At 44.1% G+C, this 19,297-nt stretch overlaps 2 protein-coding genes across 3 annotated transcripts; one reads left to right on the forward strand and one right to left on the reverse strand.

The window, feature by feature from the left end:
* Positions 1–423: 423 nt before the first annotated feature.
* On the forward strand, positions 424–9,284 carry wdr44 (WD repeat domain 44). Its single transcript, XM_080483587.1, has 20 exons — positions 424–895; positions 1,780–1,813; positions 2,523–2,606; positions 2,887–3,499; positions 4,262–4,410; positions 4,537–4,632; positions 4,720–4,856; positions 5,024–5,107; positions 5,209–5,315; positions 5,564–5,715; positions 5,804–5,942; positions 6,049–6,113; positions 6,291–6,407; positions 6,498–6,620; positions 6,725–6,916; positions 7,000–7,101; positions 7,204–7,319; positions 7,428–7,555; positions 8,186–8,320; positions 8,414–9,284. Exons 1-20 carry the CDS (start codon positions 819–821, stop codon positions 8,500–8,502), a joined length of 2,739 nt encoding a protein of 912 aa, XP_080339713.1. The 5' UTR covers positions 424–818; the 3' UTR covers positions 8,503–9,284.
* On the reverse strand, positions 9,165–17,999 carry LOC308122006 (U2 snRNP-associated SURP motif-containing protein). Of its 2 annotated transcripts, none has more exons than XM_080483589.1 (24): positions 17,648–17,999; positions 16,746–16,830; positions 16,459–16,570; positions 15,749–15,852; positions 15,274–15,341; positions 14,305–14,405; positions 14,153–14,217; positions 13,894–14,059; positions 13,342–13,541; positions 12,933–12,976; positions 12,737–12,841; positions 12,580–12,646; positions 12,328–12,497; positions 12,085–12,247; positions 11,913–11,992; positions 11,742–11,829; positions 11,523–11,651; positions 11,258–11,447; positions 10,937–11,014; positions 10,794–10,860; positions 10,530–10,680; positions 10,258–10,368; positions 9,852–10,021; positions 9,165–9,772 (listed from the first exon to the last, which is right to left on the reverse strand). In XM_080483589.1, exons 2-24 carry the CDS (start codon positions 16,821–16,823, stop codon positions 9,658–9,660), a joined length of 2,622 nt encoding a protein of 873 aa, XP_080339715.1. In that variant the 5' UTR covers positions 16,824–16,830; positions 17,648–17,999; the 3' UTR covers positions 9,165–9,657. The 2 variants fall into 2 exon arrangements, with proteins under 2 accessions (XP_080339715.1, XP_080339714.1); XM_080483588.1 differs by having other exon boundaries at positions 17,587–17,958.
* Between the last annotated feature and the right edge of the window lie 1,298 nt (positions 18,000–19,297).

Genomic DNA, 19,297 nt, shown 5'->3' on the forward strand with positions numbered 1-19,297 from the left:
TCAGTAATAACAGCAATGAGTTTAAAAACTTCATATTTCACGGACAGATGGTGGGCTTGTCTCTCTGTCACTGCCTATCCTCACAACAACGGGGGAAGAAGGCAGCCAAGCACTGTGCCAACCTGCAAGTGTAAATTATTTGCTATGTCTAAACTCTGCTGAGTGCAGCGAAGCTTACAGGCCCACAGGCTGATACAGCATGGCGACAGATTGAAGGCCAAATTCAGGGGTCTGCAACCTTCAACACTCAAAGGAACCTCCCCCAACGTTCGTTGGCGAAGGTGAAGATGCTCCTCCTGCTGTCGGTCTGTATTTTCCTCCTGTGCGTTTTGTTATACTGTGCCTCCAATAGGGGGCAGTAATTTATTGTCCTCACACGCAGCCACCATGACACAGCAGTAGAAGAAGAGTTCTAAAGGCCCCGCCTTTAGATGTTTTTTTTTTTTCAGGTTTGTTTATAGCGCTCTGCTTGGCTCCGCTACTTTGACAGCTAAATCAAATGTTGTGAAAAAACAACCACAACAACAAACTAACAAACGCCGCTTTAGCAGAGGCGGAGTTACCATTGGTTGCAGCCTCATTGGCAGTGTTACATTATTTAGCCTCTGGTGGCTAGCATATTGTATCGTGATGGCGTGACGTTGGACGGGAGCAGCTTGACGACGGCTCGACCGAGCTTCTGTAATTTTGCGCTCAATATCGTACACGGAGAGACGATCATATGTGTTAAAGATCGCTGTGCTCCTCGCAGGTTAGGCTTTTCTAACAGCTGCCTGGCGACTGAGTTGGACTAGCTAGCAAGCTAATTTGACGTTAGCATGGCGTCAGATACAAGTGACACCGAAGAATTTTATGATGCTCCGGAGGACGTCAATTTCACCCCATCTCCGAAAGTGTAAGAAGAAAAAAAAGCCTTTTATTCTCATCATATCTAATCCGAGTGACACATTCAACTCTAGCACATGTCAATAGTGTCTAGCGCAAACGGCTAATGTAAACTTTGCAAATTGAGCTTGTTTTCATCACTCAGCTGCTTCGAATCGCAAATCTAAAGATAGATATTGTCCAGGTAGAATAGAAATGTGTCGTTTGGTGGATTTTACTACAGCAGATGTTTGGTTTCATAGTCCAGAGAGAGTCTTAACTGAACACTTGAGTCACATGATGTTATTCTAGAGGTGTGGGGACGGTGGGATAAGGAACAGGTTTTCCTCTGAGAGCTGAGTTTGCACTTCTATTTCCATTAGAAACAGTGTTTGTTGTAACTCTGGAAAAGGTCCTGGCTGGATGTTACTGGGAGGGACTGATCTTACAGCATCGACACCAGTCGGTTTACACAGTGATGTAAGAATCATGTCAGGGTTCATCAATGGATAGATAAAAAGACCACAAAAATATGTTGGCCTTTAGGTTTAATATTGCAGGTGTTGTGCTGAGCCTGCATTGAAAAGTACCAGGTATTATTTATTCATGTGCCCTTTTACAGACACCTGAGAATTAAAGTATGTTCGAAATTCAGATATTTTGCACATGTATAGATAAATGGCTTTCAGCTTTAATCCGTAAACAACCTTTAACATATCAGTGACCAAATTCAGAACATTTTGTTTAAAGATTGAATGTTTTTAAGACCTATGTTTTTAAATATAGTTTAAATAAATCATCTCATACAAAGTGTTTGATATCCTTAGTTGAAACTGTTGTTTTAGATTTGTTGCATGTTTTACTCTCGATGTAACGTTTCACTCTAACCCTCTGCTGTTTTTGTATGCTTCCTAGGTCACCTGCAAAGTTTGTCATTCCTTCACCTAAGGTATGTTTATCTAAAGCCAGGGATTGTTGAAACAAGGTAGCACGTGTTGTGCTGAGAGTTATTATTGCAATGATTATCCCAATGTCAGTTAGAGAGTGACTCAAGCTTTAAAATTAGACGGACATACCTAATACACACAGTTCAGATGTTACTGTGATCTTTTTGAACTTTTTCCTTATTCAGCACCTTTATTTTATTAATGTTTAGGCCAAAGAATATCAGCTGCTCAGTATTTATTTGACATAATGATCAACTGCCTTTTGAGCACTTTGCTTGTTGTCAGTACAAAAATGTTCAGCAATGTTCCTTAGTGAACTAATTGTCCTAAGTATTTAGGTTGTATTGCTTCGAAGGAGCACCTACTATTTCTTTTTGCATGTTACTGTTTGCCTTAACTGGATTCAGGAGTGAACTTTGCACGCAGATGAACATTAGTCACATGTTACAATGTCAGTTTACTCAAAGTATTGATTTCTACACAGAGGAGCTACTACTCATGAGGAACTTAAACATTGACACGCAAGGAGTGAAAAGCCCAGGACTTATGTTATATGGATTTCTTATTGAAAAATTTGCTGCAATTTGTGAAAAACATAGGAACATTTCTGTGGTTGAATATTAATATTCTGCTGTATGTTGTGTGTATATAAGCAATATGTAATAATGCATGTAATGTAGATAAAGATGTGTTTCATTGCTTTTTTCACAGCTTTCACAGAAATCTGTGAACACTGCTCAAGATGTAAGCCGACCAGAGGCTTCATCAGACTCTCAGCAAGATGATTCACTTCAGGTGGGCTTTCCTCTGTTCTTTCTAACAAAATATGACCAATGAAGTAAATCTCATTTAGTATAATAGAGTTTTATCAGTTTGTGTCTTATTGAGTACACTTAACATCGATTAATAAATGTCTTGTTTTTTGGTTCATCGTCCAGTTTCTATTGTGAATCTTTCCAAGTCAATTCAAAGAAAGGATTGCATGAGCAGATATTCTCCTTCCAGTTGATCTGAACACAAACTGACAGAGTTGTTGCTGATCGTTTGACTTGCTGTCATTTCCTCTTCCTGATAGATCATTGATAGCATCATCGAGGAGAGTCAAAAAGGAAGTGCTGGTAATGCCGGTGAGGTGGCTGAACTTTTAGATCACTTGCACGTCGGCGTGCGAGCAGACCCAAAGGAAGAGAATAATGCTGAGGGATTTCCTGCCGAGTCAGCAGAACCAGCCGTTGAACCTCGGCTTGCAGAGAGGTCAGAGGAACAACAGAACAGTGTAGCAACAGACGGCGGCTGCTCTATACCTCCTCCTGAGCCCGCTCACCTCCCAGGACCATCAGCTGGGTCACAAGAGCGCATCCAGCCCCCAGACATCACCAGCACCATCGGACAGAGTCTGCCTGGCGGAGCTGTTGGGGCTGCAGAGGGCGAGCAGGCGCAGAGGCCCGCAGACATCTTGGACCAGGTTCCCCTGGAAGACAGGCTGGCAGACACGGACTCTTCTGGGCCCTTGAAACCACCACGACAATTCACAGTGGAACCGGACATTGTAGCCAGCACAAAGAAGCCCCCTCCTTCACGCCCACCCCCGCCGAGTGGAGGTCCTCCACCCAGACCTCCTCCACCAGCCTGGCAGAGTTTACCTTCCAAGAAGTCCCAGGAGTGTCTGCGGCCGAGCGGACTAGAAGGTAGAGAGTTATTGCGTTGCATAGAAACTGATTTGTTTGTCACTGCTGTCAAGGAAAAGGCTGCTTATTCTAAATGGTTTATTCCAGCAAGCTCAGAAGAGTTTCTTTTTTTTTTAATTCAGTTAGAACTGTATTGCCATATGAGTGAATTAATGACTTGTTAGTTACCACTGTTTTACAGTAATGATAATAGCTCCAAAGAGGTAGATGGAAAAACTTAGCTGCACATACACCTACTGCTGTGGACAAGCTATTATTTAAATTCAATTAAATTGTAACGGTCCTGTCCTACAACAATCTGTGAAAATGCCTTTATTGCATATGCAGTCATTACAATACCAAATGCTTCATATATATGTATAGGATACTATGCAAAAGTTGGCTTATGTCACTTTTCATGTTGATTAAAAAAAAAAAGCACTAAGGCCGCTGATTGGGTGAAGATGTATCTTGCGGCAGAGGAAATTGACTCCAAACATACAGTCAGTGTTAATTAACAAGTACCTCACAGACTCCTGATCCTAATATTATTTAGCTTGTCTGGGTTCACATAAGGAGGCTGAGTTTTTCAGCATGTTTCAAAACATCTACTGTGCTCCTTACACCGTATACTGATTTCTCTCCTGTTCACTTTGAGATTTGCATCTGATGATAACTGTTCTGAATGCACTCTTAAAGCTTTCCCCTTTGAGACTCCCAACGTACATCCGGTTATAGGTTTTCACGTTTTCATATGAAGTTGTGTGTCGGGTTTCTTTCCAGTGTCTGCCGTCGGCCCGGCCGTAGCAGATCCTCTGGAGCCCTCGGGCCTGGTGTCTCCCAGCAGCACAGTGAGGAGTCTAACCAAAGAGCTGCAGCATTCCTTGGACCTGGCCAGTGCCACCAGTGGGGACAAAGTGGTGACAGCTCAGGTCAGTGAAGCTACAGAGCTGGCCGCTTTTGAGCCTCCTCATCCAGTTTTATCAAGAATGGCATTCCATTTGCGATAGAAACGTGCTTATCTTCTCCGCTTCTTACGCCGCTTATGTTTTGTTTAGGAAAATGAGGATGAACAGGCCTCATCTGAGAGTGAAGGTCAAGCGGCGGGCCCTCAGCGGCCACGTTCCAACTCTGGTAGAGAACTGACAGATGAAGTAAGTTGTTGCTTTTTTTCTGTTCAGGGTCAAAGCCACCGCCCGCACCTCCGCACAGTAATTTGAAAATTATTCCGTTAAAAATAGGAAATCTTGGCGAGCGTGATGATCAAGAATTTAGACACCGGGGAGGAGATCCCTTTGATCCAGGCGGAGGAGAAACTTCCCACAGGGATCAACCCGTTGACTCTACATATCATGAGGAGGACCAAGGAGTACATTACGTAAGTTTGAATAAAGTGTTAAATAAATCTCCATGGAAATCGGTGCATCAATCTATTGTGAAAATCAACGAGAGTCAAGAGCAGTTGCACAAAAATAGAAGAAGCTTCTTGATTCTTATTTCTGTCCCTTTCTATAAGAGGCTGATGTGTTATTCATTTCCTTGCAGGAACGACGCAGCACAGTCAGATGATGATGACAAATCTCAGCCTGCACTGGCAGACACGGATGGAGGAAAACTTAAACAGAGAACGTAAGGTTCAGGGAATTCTGGCATGTTTTTTTTCCTATTCAACACTTGTTCCAAATATAGACTATTGGTTTCTTTTTCTTTCTCTTCTTTTAAAAAATCAGAACCCAGTTTAAAAAATTCCTGGGCAAATCTGTGAAGAAGGCCAAACATTTTGCTGAAGAGTATGGCGAGAAGGCGGTCAATAAAGTGAAAAGTGTGCGTGACGAAGGTAAGAAACATTTTCTGCAGACAAAACTGCGTAAATAGATGTTTTTCATTTTACTGTACATGTCAAATGTGCCCCAGCTGCTTGGTGGTTGAGAGTTGGACCGTCGTATCTGGAGTAGGCTCACTGTCATCATACTAAACCCTCTGACTTCGAATGTAATTTACTTTAAAGGATGTCCTGCAGTTATTACATGAAATATTAACACACACGTTACAGCTGAAGCTTTTTTGTTTTGACTTTTCGCTCAGTGTTTCACACCGACCAGGACGATCCGTCATCGAGTGACGATGAGGGCATGCCTTACACCCGACCCGCCAAGTTCAAGGCGGCTCACAGCTTCAAGGGCCCCTTTGACTTTGATCAGATTAAAGTTGTGCAGGACCTGAGTGGCGAGCACATGGTCGGCTGCGTTTTTATTCCATCCGTTGATGTTTATTGTTTTGTTATTGAGGCTTTTGAGTTAAAAGCCTCTCCCACCTGTCACACAGGGGGCCGTTTGGACCATGAAGTTCTCCCACTGTGGGCGGCTGCTGGCATCCGCAGGGCAGGATAACGTGGTCCGCATCTGGGTCTTGAAGACCGCCTTCGATTACTTCAATAATATGCGCATAAAGTACAACACGGAAGGTAAATTCACAAGCAGCGCCCAGGGTGCTTGTTTTGTCATTTGTTGCACTCTTTTGATTGTCAGCCTCAAGCTACAATAACAATGTGCTCGCTTTGACCTTTCCAGGTCGAGTTTCACCTTCTCCTTCTCAGGAAAGTTTATGCTCGTCTAAATCTGACACTGACTTCGGGGTGAGTGACTTGATTTGTGAGTTCTAATGTGATTGTAAGACTTTCGGCGTTTGCACAATAAGGGATTTTAAAAGCATCACACCCTTCACAAAGATAACAGTTTAATAAAATAAGGCTTTAATGTCTTTAACCGTCCGTGTTTATGTTTTGTAATCTTCTTCCTGTTTGTTATTTTAGGCGAGTTGTATTCCAGAGGATCCAGACACTGAGGATAGAAATGCCCCTTTTCGTCAAGTCCCCTTCTGCAAGTACAAGGGTCATACAGCCGACCTCTTAGACTTGTCCTGGTCAAAGGTGATTGTCTCCCTCCTCTCCTGTTTACTGTTGTCCATTTCAGATGCTCACATTGCTGGTGATAACCTCCGTGTCCTCGTTTCACTCCAGAACTTCTTCCTGCTGTCCTCCTCCATGGACAAAACGGTTCGATTATGGCACATATCCAGGAGAGAGTGTCTGTGCTGCTTTCAGCACATTGATTTTGTCACCGCCATCGCTTTCCACCCCAGAGTAAGTAGAGTCACCTTGCATTATTCTTTTTAGCATCAGTCCGGCAGCCGTTAATTCTGGCTCCCAGTCTGTATTTATAGTGACTCATTCTTCTCGTTTCACAGGACGACAGATACTTTTTAAGCGGCTCACTGGACGGGAAACTACGACTCTGGAACATTCCCGATAAAAAGGTGGCCCTGTGGAACGAGGTGGACGGCCAAACTCGCCTCATCACTGCCGCTAACTTCTGCCAGAACGGGAAATATGCCGTCATCGGCACTTACGACGGCCGCTGCATCTTCTACGACACCGAGGTCTGAGGTCGTGCTGCTTTCTTCTTATTATCTCTGTCATTAAAATGATGGAAGTAATCCTTTTGTCTTTGTTTCCGCATTAGCGTCTAAAATACCACACTCAAATCCACGTGCGGTCGACCAGAGGCAGGAACAAAGTTGGTCGTAAAATAACCGGCATTGAGCCTCTCCCCGGAGAGAACAAGGTGACGTCTGGCTTCAAAAGCAAACATCGGATGTTGGATGTCCCTGTAATGAGGCGGCGGTATGCCAGTCAGACCTGTTAAACATTGAACCTGTCCCCGCAGATTTTGGTGACCTCAAACGATTCGCGCATTCGCCTTTACGACCTGAGGGACTTGTCTCTGTCAATGAAGTACAAGGGCTACGTGAACAGCAGCAGCCAGATAAAGGCCAGCTTCAGGTGAGAGACATTCACACTGGTTTTCACTTTAATATTGCAGCGTTGGCTGCTCTTTTTTTTTTTGTCTTGTTCGTACACTATGCAATAATAAATCACTGTTTTTTGTAGCCATGACTACTCCTTCATAGTCAGTGGATCAGAGGATAGATACGTGTACATCTGGAGCACTTACCATGACCTGAGCAAGTTCACATCCGTGCGACGGGATCGCAATGACTTCTGGGAAGGGATTAAAGGTAACCGAACAGTATTTCCCATGAAAAAACCTCTCTGATTGTTTTGCTGCGGTTCCCCTTGTCTCAGAACTCTGCACCTCAAACTGAGAGAGGCTTCAATTCCAGTAGAAAAATCATAGGACAGTGTGCGTAGCTCTAAGAATGTAAAGCCCATTCCTTCCTGTGGGTATCTACTCTATCGAGGTAAGAAGCTCCAGCGACCTTGAAGTATACGGCACGTGGAGATTTATGCTCCTGCCAGGTTTAACCTTGGCAGAGAGACGAATAGATGGCAACAAGATGAAAAGACATCCAAACACTCTTTTTTAGGTTCGACATTAAAGTAACAAGCCCATCATCTAAAAAGCTTTTGTTACAGAAACTCCAGCAACGTGACTAACACCTGTGGGGGCTGAGCTGTTTGAGTTGGAGAGAGTCAGCACTCGCCGCCAAAGGATTGGTGGAAGAACATTACCCAAAACAAATTACCAGTACACAGTCGTCCAATGTGGACACACTGATTCACCTTATTTGCTCGTCTTTGAAATGTGGGAGGAAAACCAAAGAGAAAGAAGTTAAAAGAGCTACAAGCTCCGAGGACAACTGGAACCCACTTTTTCTTCCCGTTTTAATCACTCATTGTCTTTTCAGCACACAATGCCGTGGTCACCTCAGCTGTTTTTGCACCCCACCCAAACCTCATCGTTCCACAAGAAATTGGAGCAGAGAAACCAGAAGCGGAGTGCAAGAGTCTGGACTCCACAGATTCTGAAACTATACCCTCAGGTACGTCCGCCTGCCTGGATTCATTCATTCATTAAACACGTCACGACAACGGATGTTGTCGTTTGACTGATACCGGACTGTTGCTGTGTGCAGGAGCCCTGAAGACGGATCACACGGAGGTTCTTCTCTCCGCGGACTTCACTGGAGCCATCAAAGTCTTCATCAATGTAAAAAAGTACTGAGCACTTCAGAGACTTGTCAGCTCTCCACAGACTGACAGAAATGAGTCCCGAGGATCCAGGACATGTCAGAAGCCTTTTAAGGTCGCCTGAACTACCTAATGGTTTGTTTGGGGGGTTTTGTTTTTTGCTGCCAAGGACCCGAAAATAATAGATGAGGTAAAACGGTGGAAGCCATGGACTGTACAGAGATGACAGGTAGAGATGCGCACTTCTATTTTTTAACTTTCATACCAAGCTACTGTGACTGGTTTGGATGAACGTGACAAGCAAGACCCATAATAGATTCTGTGTGCAGCCGAGAGAAATCTTGTTTCAATTCACTTGACGGTTAAAACTGAGCGTAGCTAAACGGCTGTTGGTCACTGTGTGGATATCCCACTTTTCAAAGACATCGTCCGTCAGATTTTAGTGTGTCTGCGTACAGACGTGCAAGCATATTTTTGTTTTTCCCCTCTGGAATTCAAGGTGGAGCTATTTGTATCAACAGAAACCAGATTGTTTTTTTTTTTTTTCCAAAGGTAGTCAAGCTTTCCTCTAGAATAATAAATGTTTTTGCAGATAATAGTAAATCTACAGTTCAGGAAATGTGTATACAGTTACTAATTGGTAGCACTGGGTATCTTAATCTTTTCTCTCTCAGAAACAGTTCTGGCTCTTAAAATACTTTTGATACACGTCTTTGTTCAATGAAAGCACATTCATTATGATACTGTACATTTTTCTGTGTTAACATTGCGTACTTACTGCTTTTGTAAACAAATTGATGCTCTATTACTTTCCTCAATAAAAAACAAAACAAAAAGACAAATCCACACAGACTGGAAGAGCTCGATGTTGAAACCCCATTTTCAGAAGCCTGCTCACAAAACATGCAAGTTCATCACATCTGTGATTTATTTAGTGTCAGAAGAACTTTGCAGCAACATTTGCGGTAATCATCTCCAAAAAAAACAACAAAAATATATATAACTAGTTACAGTGTTCGAACGTCTTCATACAAAAGAGTGGTGGCTCTTGCGGTGGATAATGGAGGTTGGAACCAGGAGGACTGACATGTTAATCTGTTCAGAAGCTCTGCGGAGGTGCTTTGTGTCGTTCATGGTCGCCGGCACAGCGCGGGAAAGGATGAAGATGGTTGTGGTCCCGGGGCGGGAGTCAGTGTTTGCTCTTCTTTGCCTTCCTGTGGGAGCGATGAGGCGATCGAGACCTGGATTTCTTCTGGACTGGGGACGGCGACCTGGAGCGTTTGGACCACTTGGGAGACCTCGTCCTGTGAAAGAGAGCGAACGTGTTGACTAAAATAAATAATCACGACACAAACGTCGGTGCGTTATAGTGATGCCACTTGCTTTAGAGGAGAGACGCTTCTCGATTTTCGAGCCTGATCTCCACGGTCACCGCTACGCTTTCGTTCTCCTTCATTTCTTCTGCTCTTGTCTTTGTTTTTCCTGTCGTCCTTCGGTCGGTCTTTGGATTTCGATACTGACCGCTTTGTTTTTTCTTCATCTTTTTGAAACTCCTGCAGCAGACGGGGTGGAGCATGGAGTCAATATCTCACAATAACCTGGATGGTTAAAAACATGTCTACCTAAAAATAAATACAATATGAACATCAATATGAGAATCTATAGAACCACAGACGTACGTATTGTTGGAATATTTGGAGTATTGATATTTTGTTATAGCGTGGTACATCACTATTGTAATCAAATTGTATGTAGAACATCGGTGTCATAATTGTGTTTCTGCCCCCACCTTCTGAAGCAGCTTGTTTCTGTACTGCTCGACTTGTTGCTGAATGCTCATCCCAGACTTCCTCGGCCTTTTCCCGGACTCCAGCTCATCCTGGATCTTCATCACCCTCACCTGAGGCACAGACATTGAATTGGGGCTGCATATTTATTACACGTAACCTCATGTACTTCATATAGACAAATATACAGTCCGGTGTGACGTAACGAGACCAGGAGTTACTGGAGAACGGCCCTCCTGTCAAATCGAGAAGCTTTTTAGAAAAGTGCACTTGCCTCCAGCTCTCTCAGCTTTTTTCTTTTGCTCTCAGACATTTGGAAACTTCGGAGCGAGTTCTGGAAAACTGCACTGTCGTAGTTTGATGAACTGCAAGATTCGGCGCTGCTGTCGCTCTCCGAGCCCTCGTCCCCGTCCTGCGAGTTGCCACTGAAAGGATGAGAGGCGGGATGAGTTTGCACATCCATTCAGCATATTTCTCTCTTATTGCGTCTCGGAAATGTGAAGACGTGATACTTCAAAACTCATTTTGTGAACCTCACCTAACGTTCACCTCGTCCTCGCTGTCTGGCGCCGCCGCGACACTGTCCCACTTAGAATCAGTTTTGGCTGCGAGAGAGAGAAAGCAAATTGGTGAGAAATGAGGACAAAGCAAGCAGATTGACGAAGTGTTTTCACATGTCACCTTGAGGAAACGTCCCGCTGTCTGCCGTCTTTTCCCACTTGGACAAAGGCACACCGGAGAGAGCAGCTCTGCTCCCATCTACCGACAAAAGAAAAGCTGGTCAGGGTGAGGACAGATCAAGTAGCACGAGCTGAGCTTTGCTCACTGTTCATTGATGTTGATGACTACAATTCCCTGAAGGTAGATTTAGTATTTGCATGCAACATCGAAACGGAACTGCAGAGTCAGCAGACGAGGCGGTGGATCGGTGGAAGATTAACGGTTACAGGAAGCTGTGAACTTCAGGTTAAAAGACGTGTGTTTGATATGCGACCGACTCACATGGCATTCCATCAATTTCGTCCGAGGCGGCTCCCAAAGGAACACCGTCGATGTCATCGACGGGGGCTCCGTCCAGGGGGTCCCAGCCCAAAGGACAACCGTCAAGGTCGTCCACTGTGCCAACGTCTAAAGGTAAACCATCGAGAGGCATGCTGTCCAACGGAGCGCCGTCGAGATCGCAGGCTACTTCCTGCAGAGGGACGAGACATTTATTAGAAATCCACAAATCCACCAATTCCCACCACATCTAATGTACCGTTGTTACCTTTGTGGTCTCCGCTAACTCCTCTCCCGCTTTCGCGAAGCCCAGAAAGATATTCTGGAGGTGAATTAGATAAGGCTCGGGGTAAATGGCCCAGTCCTCCCACGCTCTAAAACAGATCATTACCTTTTGCTGTGGAGACAAGAGTTCAAAAACATTTGAATGTTGGGCATTTTTTTGCTGAGTGTCCTCAAACGGGAGGGGAAGGATCTGCACGATTACCTTAAACTGCTCAGCCTGCAGCCGGGCCTGGATGTTTTTGTGCGCTGCGTTAAGGTCTCCAAATATTTGCGTGAGCTTGGCCTCAAAACTAAAAAAAATAAATAAAAGAGAAACACTTTAAAACAGTCAGGAGGGAGAAGGAATATGACAAGCTGGAGGAAAGTCTCTTACAATTTACGATAATATGATGCACCGGCCACTTTGGCACAGGAGTTGTGCAGGATGTCCGACACGAGATACAATCGAGCAATCTGTCGGACGGAGCACAGAAAATGTGAACATCGTGTACATACGTGTTTAACGTCACTAATCTTCTGTTATTTTATGAAACGGGGAAACGAGCCTTCTTTTGAAGAGGCGTCTGAAGTAATGAGAAGGAGTCTGTGATGTGGCCCACTACTTCCTCCGCGGCGTCGGCGCGGTCCAGACAGAACAACATGGCGTTGGCGATTTCTTCTCTGCTCGGCGTGAGATCTTTCAGCAGCGTCTCCAGTCTCTGTTTGTGCCTGGGCGGAGTTCACGTGAGAATAACACTCAAATAAAGTCTCATCGGTGCATGTTTGTTGCTTCTCGCGGGCAGACTTACTCGGCTCTGAGCTGCCCTTTCTTCACCTCCTCCTCCACGGAAACGCCGTCCTCGCCGTCTGCCGAATCTTCAACTCTCTCGGAGTAGCTGTTCAGGATGGGGGGCCTCCATACCGAGCCCCCTCGGAACATACGGAAATCTGTGGTCCTCCACTCCGTCGGGGTTTCTCCCTGGAGGAGAGGCGGTCAGATCAGACACTCCGAGGTATACAACGAATACTAAAGTCTGCATGATGACGAAAGTGAGACAAACCTGGAGGATTGAGAAGAGCTTCCAGCGATAGTACACGTGATGCTGGCTTTTATTTTCAAAAAGGAACCTAAGATCATAAAAACAAACCTAAACTAAATATAGATTCACTGTCCAGGGTCACCCAGGACCAACACATGGCCACGAGCAGCTTACCGACCTGTAATCTGGATTGTTTTTCTCTTTGTTCATGATGATGGCTTCGAACACGGGACCTTCACGCACCACAAACTCGATCATCCGGTGAATAAGGAACAACAGGTTCCTGTGGTGAACGAAGGCTGCATCAGAACGACCTCAGTCCAAACAAGAGTGTCGCAACAACATGACAGTCATAGGAAGGTGTGTGTGTGTACCTTTCTGTTGGGATCACCACTTTGACCACGGCTTCAGACAGAGTCTGTGAAGTTAAATCAAGCAGAGTGAAACACTGCAGGATGCAGAGAAAATAACCACAGAATCACAAGAGCCACAACACTTAACGCACGCTGATCTAATGTAAAGAAGCTGAAATGCTTGTTGCACTTCTTTTTTTAAAATATTCCTTTGAATGTGTCAGTGTCACCATACATACCACCAATACAAACCATCACATTTGTATTTGTGTCTTTTAATGCAAAAGTTGATCCAAAACATAGTGAATTCAAATGATTTTCTACTTTGGTTCCTATATACAAATCTGAAAGTTATTCTTGCACTGAACTCACACATTTGCGTCTTCATCCCAAAGCAGTTCAGACCCACAGCTCGGAGATGAGACGTTACCTTGTCAAACTCGGTTTTGGACAGTCCCAGCGGCTTGGTGAAGTCGTTGCGGAAGCGATCTCTGGGCTGAGCGTTGAAAGGCAGGCCGGACGGCGGCGGCGGCGTGGTTCTCAGCCCCACCGGTGTGTACAGGGGCTGGGGGGGAATACGAGCCGGTTTGCCCCAACCCAGCTTCATTTCAAACCCCATGATAACTTTACCTGTGCAGACGAACATCGCACATCGAGGGAATGAGCAACAACTACTTACTAGACTCACCTCACATCATTTTTATAGACTCCTCACTGGCTACATGCCAAATGCAGAATTCAATACTTGGTCTAACTTATAGTACAGAAATGGTCTGGCACTTTATGAATTAATTCAATCACACAGCTCAACGGGTTGCTCAGGTTCTCCAATCCAGCCTATAAGCAGTTACACCGTCTCTACTTATAACCAACTGAGGTTTAGCCCCAACTCTTTAAAACTCACAAGAAGATCAGGCTGCCCCAGCAGTGAAATGTGACTTAAGCTTCATTAATAATAATAATAATGATGATCAAAATTTACCATCGAGTGCAGCCAAAGCTCTCTCTGCATCTTTCCGTGTCATGAAGGCCACAAAGGCTCTGTTGGAGGTCCTGCAGCGCTCCTCGTCCGTCCGGGGCCACATGATCTTCACGCTGGCCAAAGGCCCATACCGACAAAACTCCTTACAGAGCATCTCCTCGTTCATCTGAAAAACGGGGGTGGGAGTGGGGGGGGGTGGTTGGAGGAATGTCCATCTGGGCTGTGCTGAGCTAGTCCCAGTGAAAAGTGCTTCCTTTACCTTCGGGCTGATGCAGCTGATGTAGAGGTTTGTGGAGGTTGGCACTGTTGGGTCATCATAAAATACTGTGGAGTGAAACGGTGTTTAGTTTAGATTCCAGGCTTCACTGGATGTTCAAGAAACAAACAGCGACACCGAAGCTGGAGACTTACGCGATCGTCCCGATAAGGATAAGTCCAGATCACCTCCTCCTGCTCCTCCGCTGGGGTCATTTCTCTTGCGTTTGTGTCTTTCCTCACGCTCTTCTTGGATTCTGCATTTCCCCCCCACATATAAAAACAGGCTTAAAAAAAGGGCAAGATGACCACATATTTACATTGAAGGCACTGTGCGATTACGGCTTGTTCCAGATGAGCATTCGTAACAATATCTCGAGAGGGGTTAACCCCGTCTACAATAATATCGTATTTGCAAGTTCATTTGGACCTCTGCAATAATTTGAGTGTTTGTCATCAGCCCGTTGGAAGGGTATTCTCAATATATGAAGTCCTCCTTTCCCTTGTGACATGGTTTCATCAGATCGTGCTCTGATCGGCATCAAATAAGATGAATCTGATTGGCCGAGCGGTTTGCTGCTCCCGCCCATTCAAACGCCCGGGACACACAGTTAGGACAGATGGGGGACACATTAGTGCATTTCTCTTATTCCTCCAGGGGGTGAATCATCGAACATCAATCTGATTTGTGCTTCAGTAAAGTGGTCTGAATTTCAACCAAACAAAATTACAGGTGCCAATCAAAATATTGAGTACAGCATGGAGATGCTGGTGGATGTTAGAAATGAATGAATATATGAACGGTCCTTTTGTCAAGTTTTAAGGATTAAAACTGGGACAAAGGATGTTTGATTTTCATACAGAACTGTTTCATTACAATACAACGTGCACATGCTTTTGTATGTTTTCCGATTTTTAGTAGTTCTAGTTAGTAGAAAGTAGTTCTCAGGACACTACTGCAGTATCACAACACATAGAGGTCCCTACAACAACTGCTCCAGCAGCGTGCAGGGTAACAAAGCCATTCGTGTCTATTGAAGTATAGTGACAAAGTGTATTAAACTGCTGGAATCAGTGTACTTAAGCCTCCAGCTTTATATTTGGTACGCTTCCAGAGACACTCACAGCTTTAATTCCTCCTTGAAGAGTTCGAGGTTACTCTTCTTCTTTTCATCGGCTTTTCTTTTGAACAACTGGAAATAAGAAAGGCTGTGGTTAGTGTGGTTACGATGACAACAGGCTGATTATTCACGCCAAAAGGTATGTCTGACCAGCAATACATTACTTAGATTATACATTAAAATCAGTGATGCCGGTAACGCGTCAATTAGCAACGCGTTACTCTCATATTTAAAAATCAGTAAAGTAACAAAGTTATTTTTTAAAGGCATAACCAGTAATCAGATTACCTTTTCAGGGTAAATGTGGCAACACTGCTCTCTGTGTCTCATATGTGTTTGTAAATTATTCCGCTTTTAGTTAATATGGGCTTTGTCTCCTTTCTGAGTGTCTGCAATTACACACGTGACAGAGAAACCTCGTGGAATCTGAAAATACTGACCAGACTTCATAATAGTCAGTGATCAGAGTCCAGACTTACAGCCTTTTTGCTCTCTGCAGAAGACACCGGTGAGGCATGCTGGGGAACCAACTTTGTCGAAGGTCGGTACAGTTTACTCTTCTTGAGCTCTGCTTCCTTCTCCTCTGCAAAAAGAACAGCAAAAAAACCCCGAACTTTAATCACTGCACATCTTATACAATTGTTGAATATAGAAATATTGCAACCAGTATTTTTTTTTTCTCAGTGTATCTGAACTGCCGCATGAAGTATCAGATGGACAGATCATTGGCAATTCCGAGAACGATTTCTATGAAGTCGAGCCTTATCTTGCCGTGTTTGGGGTTAGAAAATAAATACAATTGATGTTTACTTGTAGGACAGTGAGATGAGGAAGGTTTGACGATTGGGAGAGACCAGTTTTATTTAAATCAGTATGATAATGGACTGCTGTCTCCGAGTGTTAAGACTCAATAAGCTGTGGAAAAGATTCAGGCCTGAAAAATGATCATGTTAAAACTTCCACAGCTGCGTCAGCCTGATCCTCCTGCGAGTTTAACTCTACGACCCTGATTTTGTTCCGGTTTGTATGATTATGTGAAGGAGCATCAAGGTGCGGATGATGACTTACTTTTTGCACGATTGTCATTTTTTGCTGTGGCGAGTGGTTAGCACTCGCACCTCATAACTACTTACTATGAAACTTTGTCAAGACACGAGTATAAAAAGTGGGTATAACTCTTATTGCTCACCTTCAGTTGCATTCACAATGCCTCCGCGGACAAAAGTTTTCACTTTACTTTTTTCACTGGCCTCAAATGAAGCCAGGAATTCCTCAAAAACCTCAGCAGCTTTCTCTTCTTCCTTCAATGTGGAACACAAAGAGTTCACATTTGATTTCTTCCCCTCAAGTTCACTGCTCATTCAATTCCAAAAAAGATATCAACATTAAAGTATTTCTCACAGCGTTGTGCAGTAAACAACACAGTTCCATACATCCACACACACACACTTGAGGATCACATCCAAACCTGCACACCTTTTTCTTCAGCTCTTCTTGCTCTCTCTTGGTGAGCGTCTTGACTGGAGGAGCTGCTTTTCCTTTTCTTTCTGCCATGCTCAAGCTGCAAACACACATACACACATTAGTTTAGTGGATTCATACTTCAGAAGCTGATGTTTCATTTGCACATCAACACTTTTCTCAATGGGAGTGACAGCTGTGCCCTCTTGACCCGCAGCATTTCCTCTTGACTCACTTGTGATCATATAGCAGACGCAGGCAATGAGGGAAACCCTAAAGAAAAGTCTAAAACAGAAGTTTATCCCATCTGAAGAGCACATTGAAGCCTTGGAGCACATTCTGCCGTGCAGAAGGGGAGGGACCATTGAAAACTCACGTTAGCTAGTAACCACCAAGAATGTAAACACTGCTGCATAATATATCCACTTTAACATCTAAAATCTCAGCGTATTCTGTGCGGACAACTTGATTTGAGCCAAATCCCGCGGAAACTGTGTTTAAGATGATTGTGTTGAAGCCATATCTTCACTTTGCCAAGGCTAGCTAACGTTAACATGTAGCTTAGCCGCTGGACTCTGGCACGAGCTAACAGAGCGTTTGTTTGTTTGGTTTTTGGTTTTTTTTACATCGTCACCGCTGCATACAGCGGATATATCTCCATCTGCAATGACCCCTGCGGTGCTGATCCTGGTAGATCTCCACACGTCCAGCTACGACCGTTTTCCCATCGTGTGCTAAGGCGGCGCGGCTGCAGTAGCCTAGCTAACAGCAACACGTCCCGTAACGCCACAAAGCGACGGTCTGACCGACGATCACGCTCACAGCTGCACACATCACACGTAAACCTCTCACTTACATTGCGCTTCTAAGTCACTGCTCTGGCATGTTGTTTGGGGATGCATTCGAGTGTTTCGTACCCCGACTGGCTGCCAGGATGATCCCCCCCACCCGCAGCAGCTCCGGGTCGCTGCTCTCCTCCGCTCGGTGTCCGTGCGTCAGCGCGCGGCTGCGGGTCTGCGCTCACACTCGTCCATGAAGCGCACACAGCCTGGTTTCTCTGCAAGGGGAACCCCTCCAGGCTGAGCTAATAAGTCTCCCTCTGAGGACAGTCTGCTTCATCCGTGACCCTCCCGGCTCCCCCCCCACCCAGGGGTTGATGTGGTCCCCAGCTGGAGGTCACTCACTCCCGCACAACCTGCATGTTGTTGCGCTTAAATTTCATTCACTCAAGAGTCATATGCACGTGTCTTTTGATTGCGGAAGGAAATCAGATCAAAAACACACACAGAGGTAACATGCAAACTCCAGCTAGGAAGGCAAGAATCAAAGTGTGAGGCCACACCACAGTGTATCTGGCTCATAAACCCTTACTGTAGGATGTCTCCTACTCCCCTTTCACTTAAGTCATACATCAGTTAGTTAAAAGTAACAAAAACATCTTCCTCTCATTGGAGGTTGACGTCTTCTTGTCCATCTTCTCCATCCTTGTCTCTCTACTCCATAGATACCAGGTTGTTTTGGCTCTGTCCCTGTTTGTCTTCCACTCCATCGTCCATCCAAGGACAACAGTACAGTTGTTCACTGTTTTCTTCAGCATATGTGCAACCCAGCTCCATAGCTTCCTTTTTACCTTCAATACTTTAATGACTTTACTGAAATATTAGCGTGGCTGACAAGGATTTGTCTCTTAGAGCTTATTGCTGTCAGATGGTGTGAATACAATCGCCTGCATCTCAACAAGACTAAAAAGATTGTGGTGGATTTCAGGAGACTAACAAATCATAAGAGGAGAATTGTTCCAAAGCTGTGAGCTGGTAGGGAGAACCATTCAGTCTTTAGTCAAGATTTCATCTAAAAAGTGTTTCTTTGGATATTGGATAACTAGACTGCTCACAATAAACCCATGGAGGTATGCACACAGAAAGACCAGCCCAGCCACCTCAATGTTTTTGCTCTGCTGGAATTTAATTTAATTTAATTTAATTTAATTTAATTTAATTTAATTTAATTTAATTTAATTTAATTTAATTTAATTTAATTTTACAACAGTTGATCTAGCTTGTGATCAAACAGATTTATTGGTGGAGAAATAACTGCAGACCTGTCAAGACATGTACTTACTGTGTGGTAATTCAGACAACTCTTAAAGGTATTTGCATGATAATTAGGGACATGGTGAAATCAATGAAAAGAAACAAGCTATAATGTCTTGCATTAGTCCCAATATCAGTCTCTGCGTCAATGAAATAACATTCTGTAATAGAAAATACTCAAAGGCAAAGCAGAAACATAAAAATGGATTTGAATAGTTGTTTGGGATTTGATCTTGTAGGATAACAAGTCAAAAGTTGCAATGTTGTGGTTTGGCTTAGCTTCATACTGAATTTGTTCAAACCTGGCACAACAGATGGTCCAGTCAGCCCATAGGATGATATTGCATATAGAATTTACAAACAAAATGTCATTTTCATTTTCAATTTTATGTAACTGCTGTTTGAATTAAAAACTGTAAACTTTTGTTGCATTTTGTCTGTTCGTTTACATGATGACTGAGTTGGATGTAATTG

Source organism: Lipophrys pholis, assembly GCF_963383615.2.
Source record: "Lipophrys pholis genome assembly, chromosome: 16".
NCBI classification, from domain to species: domain Eukaryota; kingdom Metazoa; phylum Chordata; class Actinopteri; order Blenniiformes; family Blenniidae; genus Lipophrys; species Lipophrys pholis.

What these genes read in the sequence shown, in the direction of transcription:
- LOC308122006 (XM_080483589.1), bottom strand. Translation starts at nt 16,823, where the DNA reads ATGGCAGAAAGAAAAGGAAAAGCAGCTCCTCCAGTCAAGACGCTCACC. An exon ending in TGCAGGCTGAGCAGTTTAAG is followed by an intron (nt 11,652 to 11,741) that starts GTAATCGTGCAG and finishes TTGTCTCCACAG; the next exon opens with CAAAAGGTAATGATCTGTTT. An exon ending in GAAACAAGCTGCTTCAGAAG is followed by an intron (nt 10,022 to 10,257) that starts GTGGGGGCAGAA and finishes CGTCTGCTGCAG; the next exon opens with GAGTTTCAAAAAGATGAAGA.
- wdr44 (XM_080483587.1), top strand. Translation starts at nt 819, where the DNA reads ATGGCGTCAGATACAAGTGACACCGAAGAATTTTATGATGCTCCGGAG. An exon ending in ACCTGAGTGGCGAGCACATG is followed by an intron (nt 5,716 to 5,803) that starts GTCGGCTGCGTT and finishes CCTGTCACACAG; the next exon opens with GGGGCCGTTTGGACCATGAA. An exon ending in CTCTCCCCGGAGAGAACAAG is followed by an intron (nt 7,102 to 7,203) that starts GTGACGTCTGGC and finishes CTGTCCCCGCAG; the next exon opens with ATTTTGGTGACCTCAAACGA.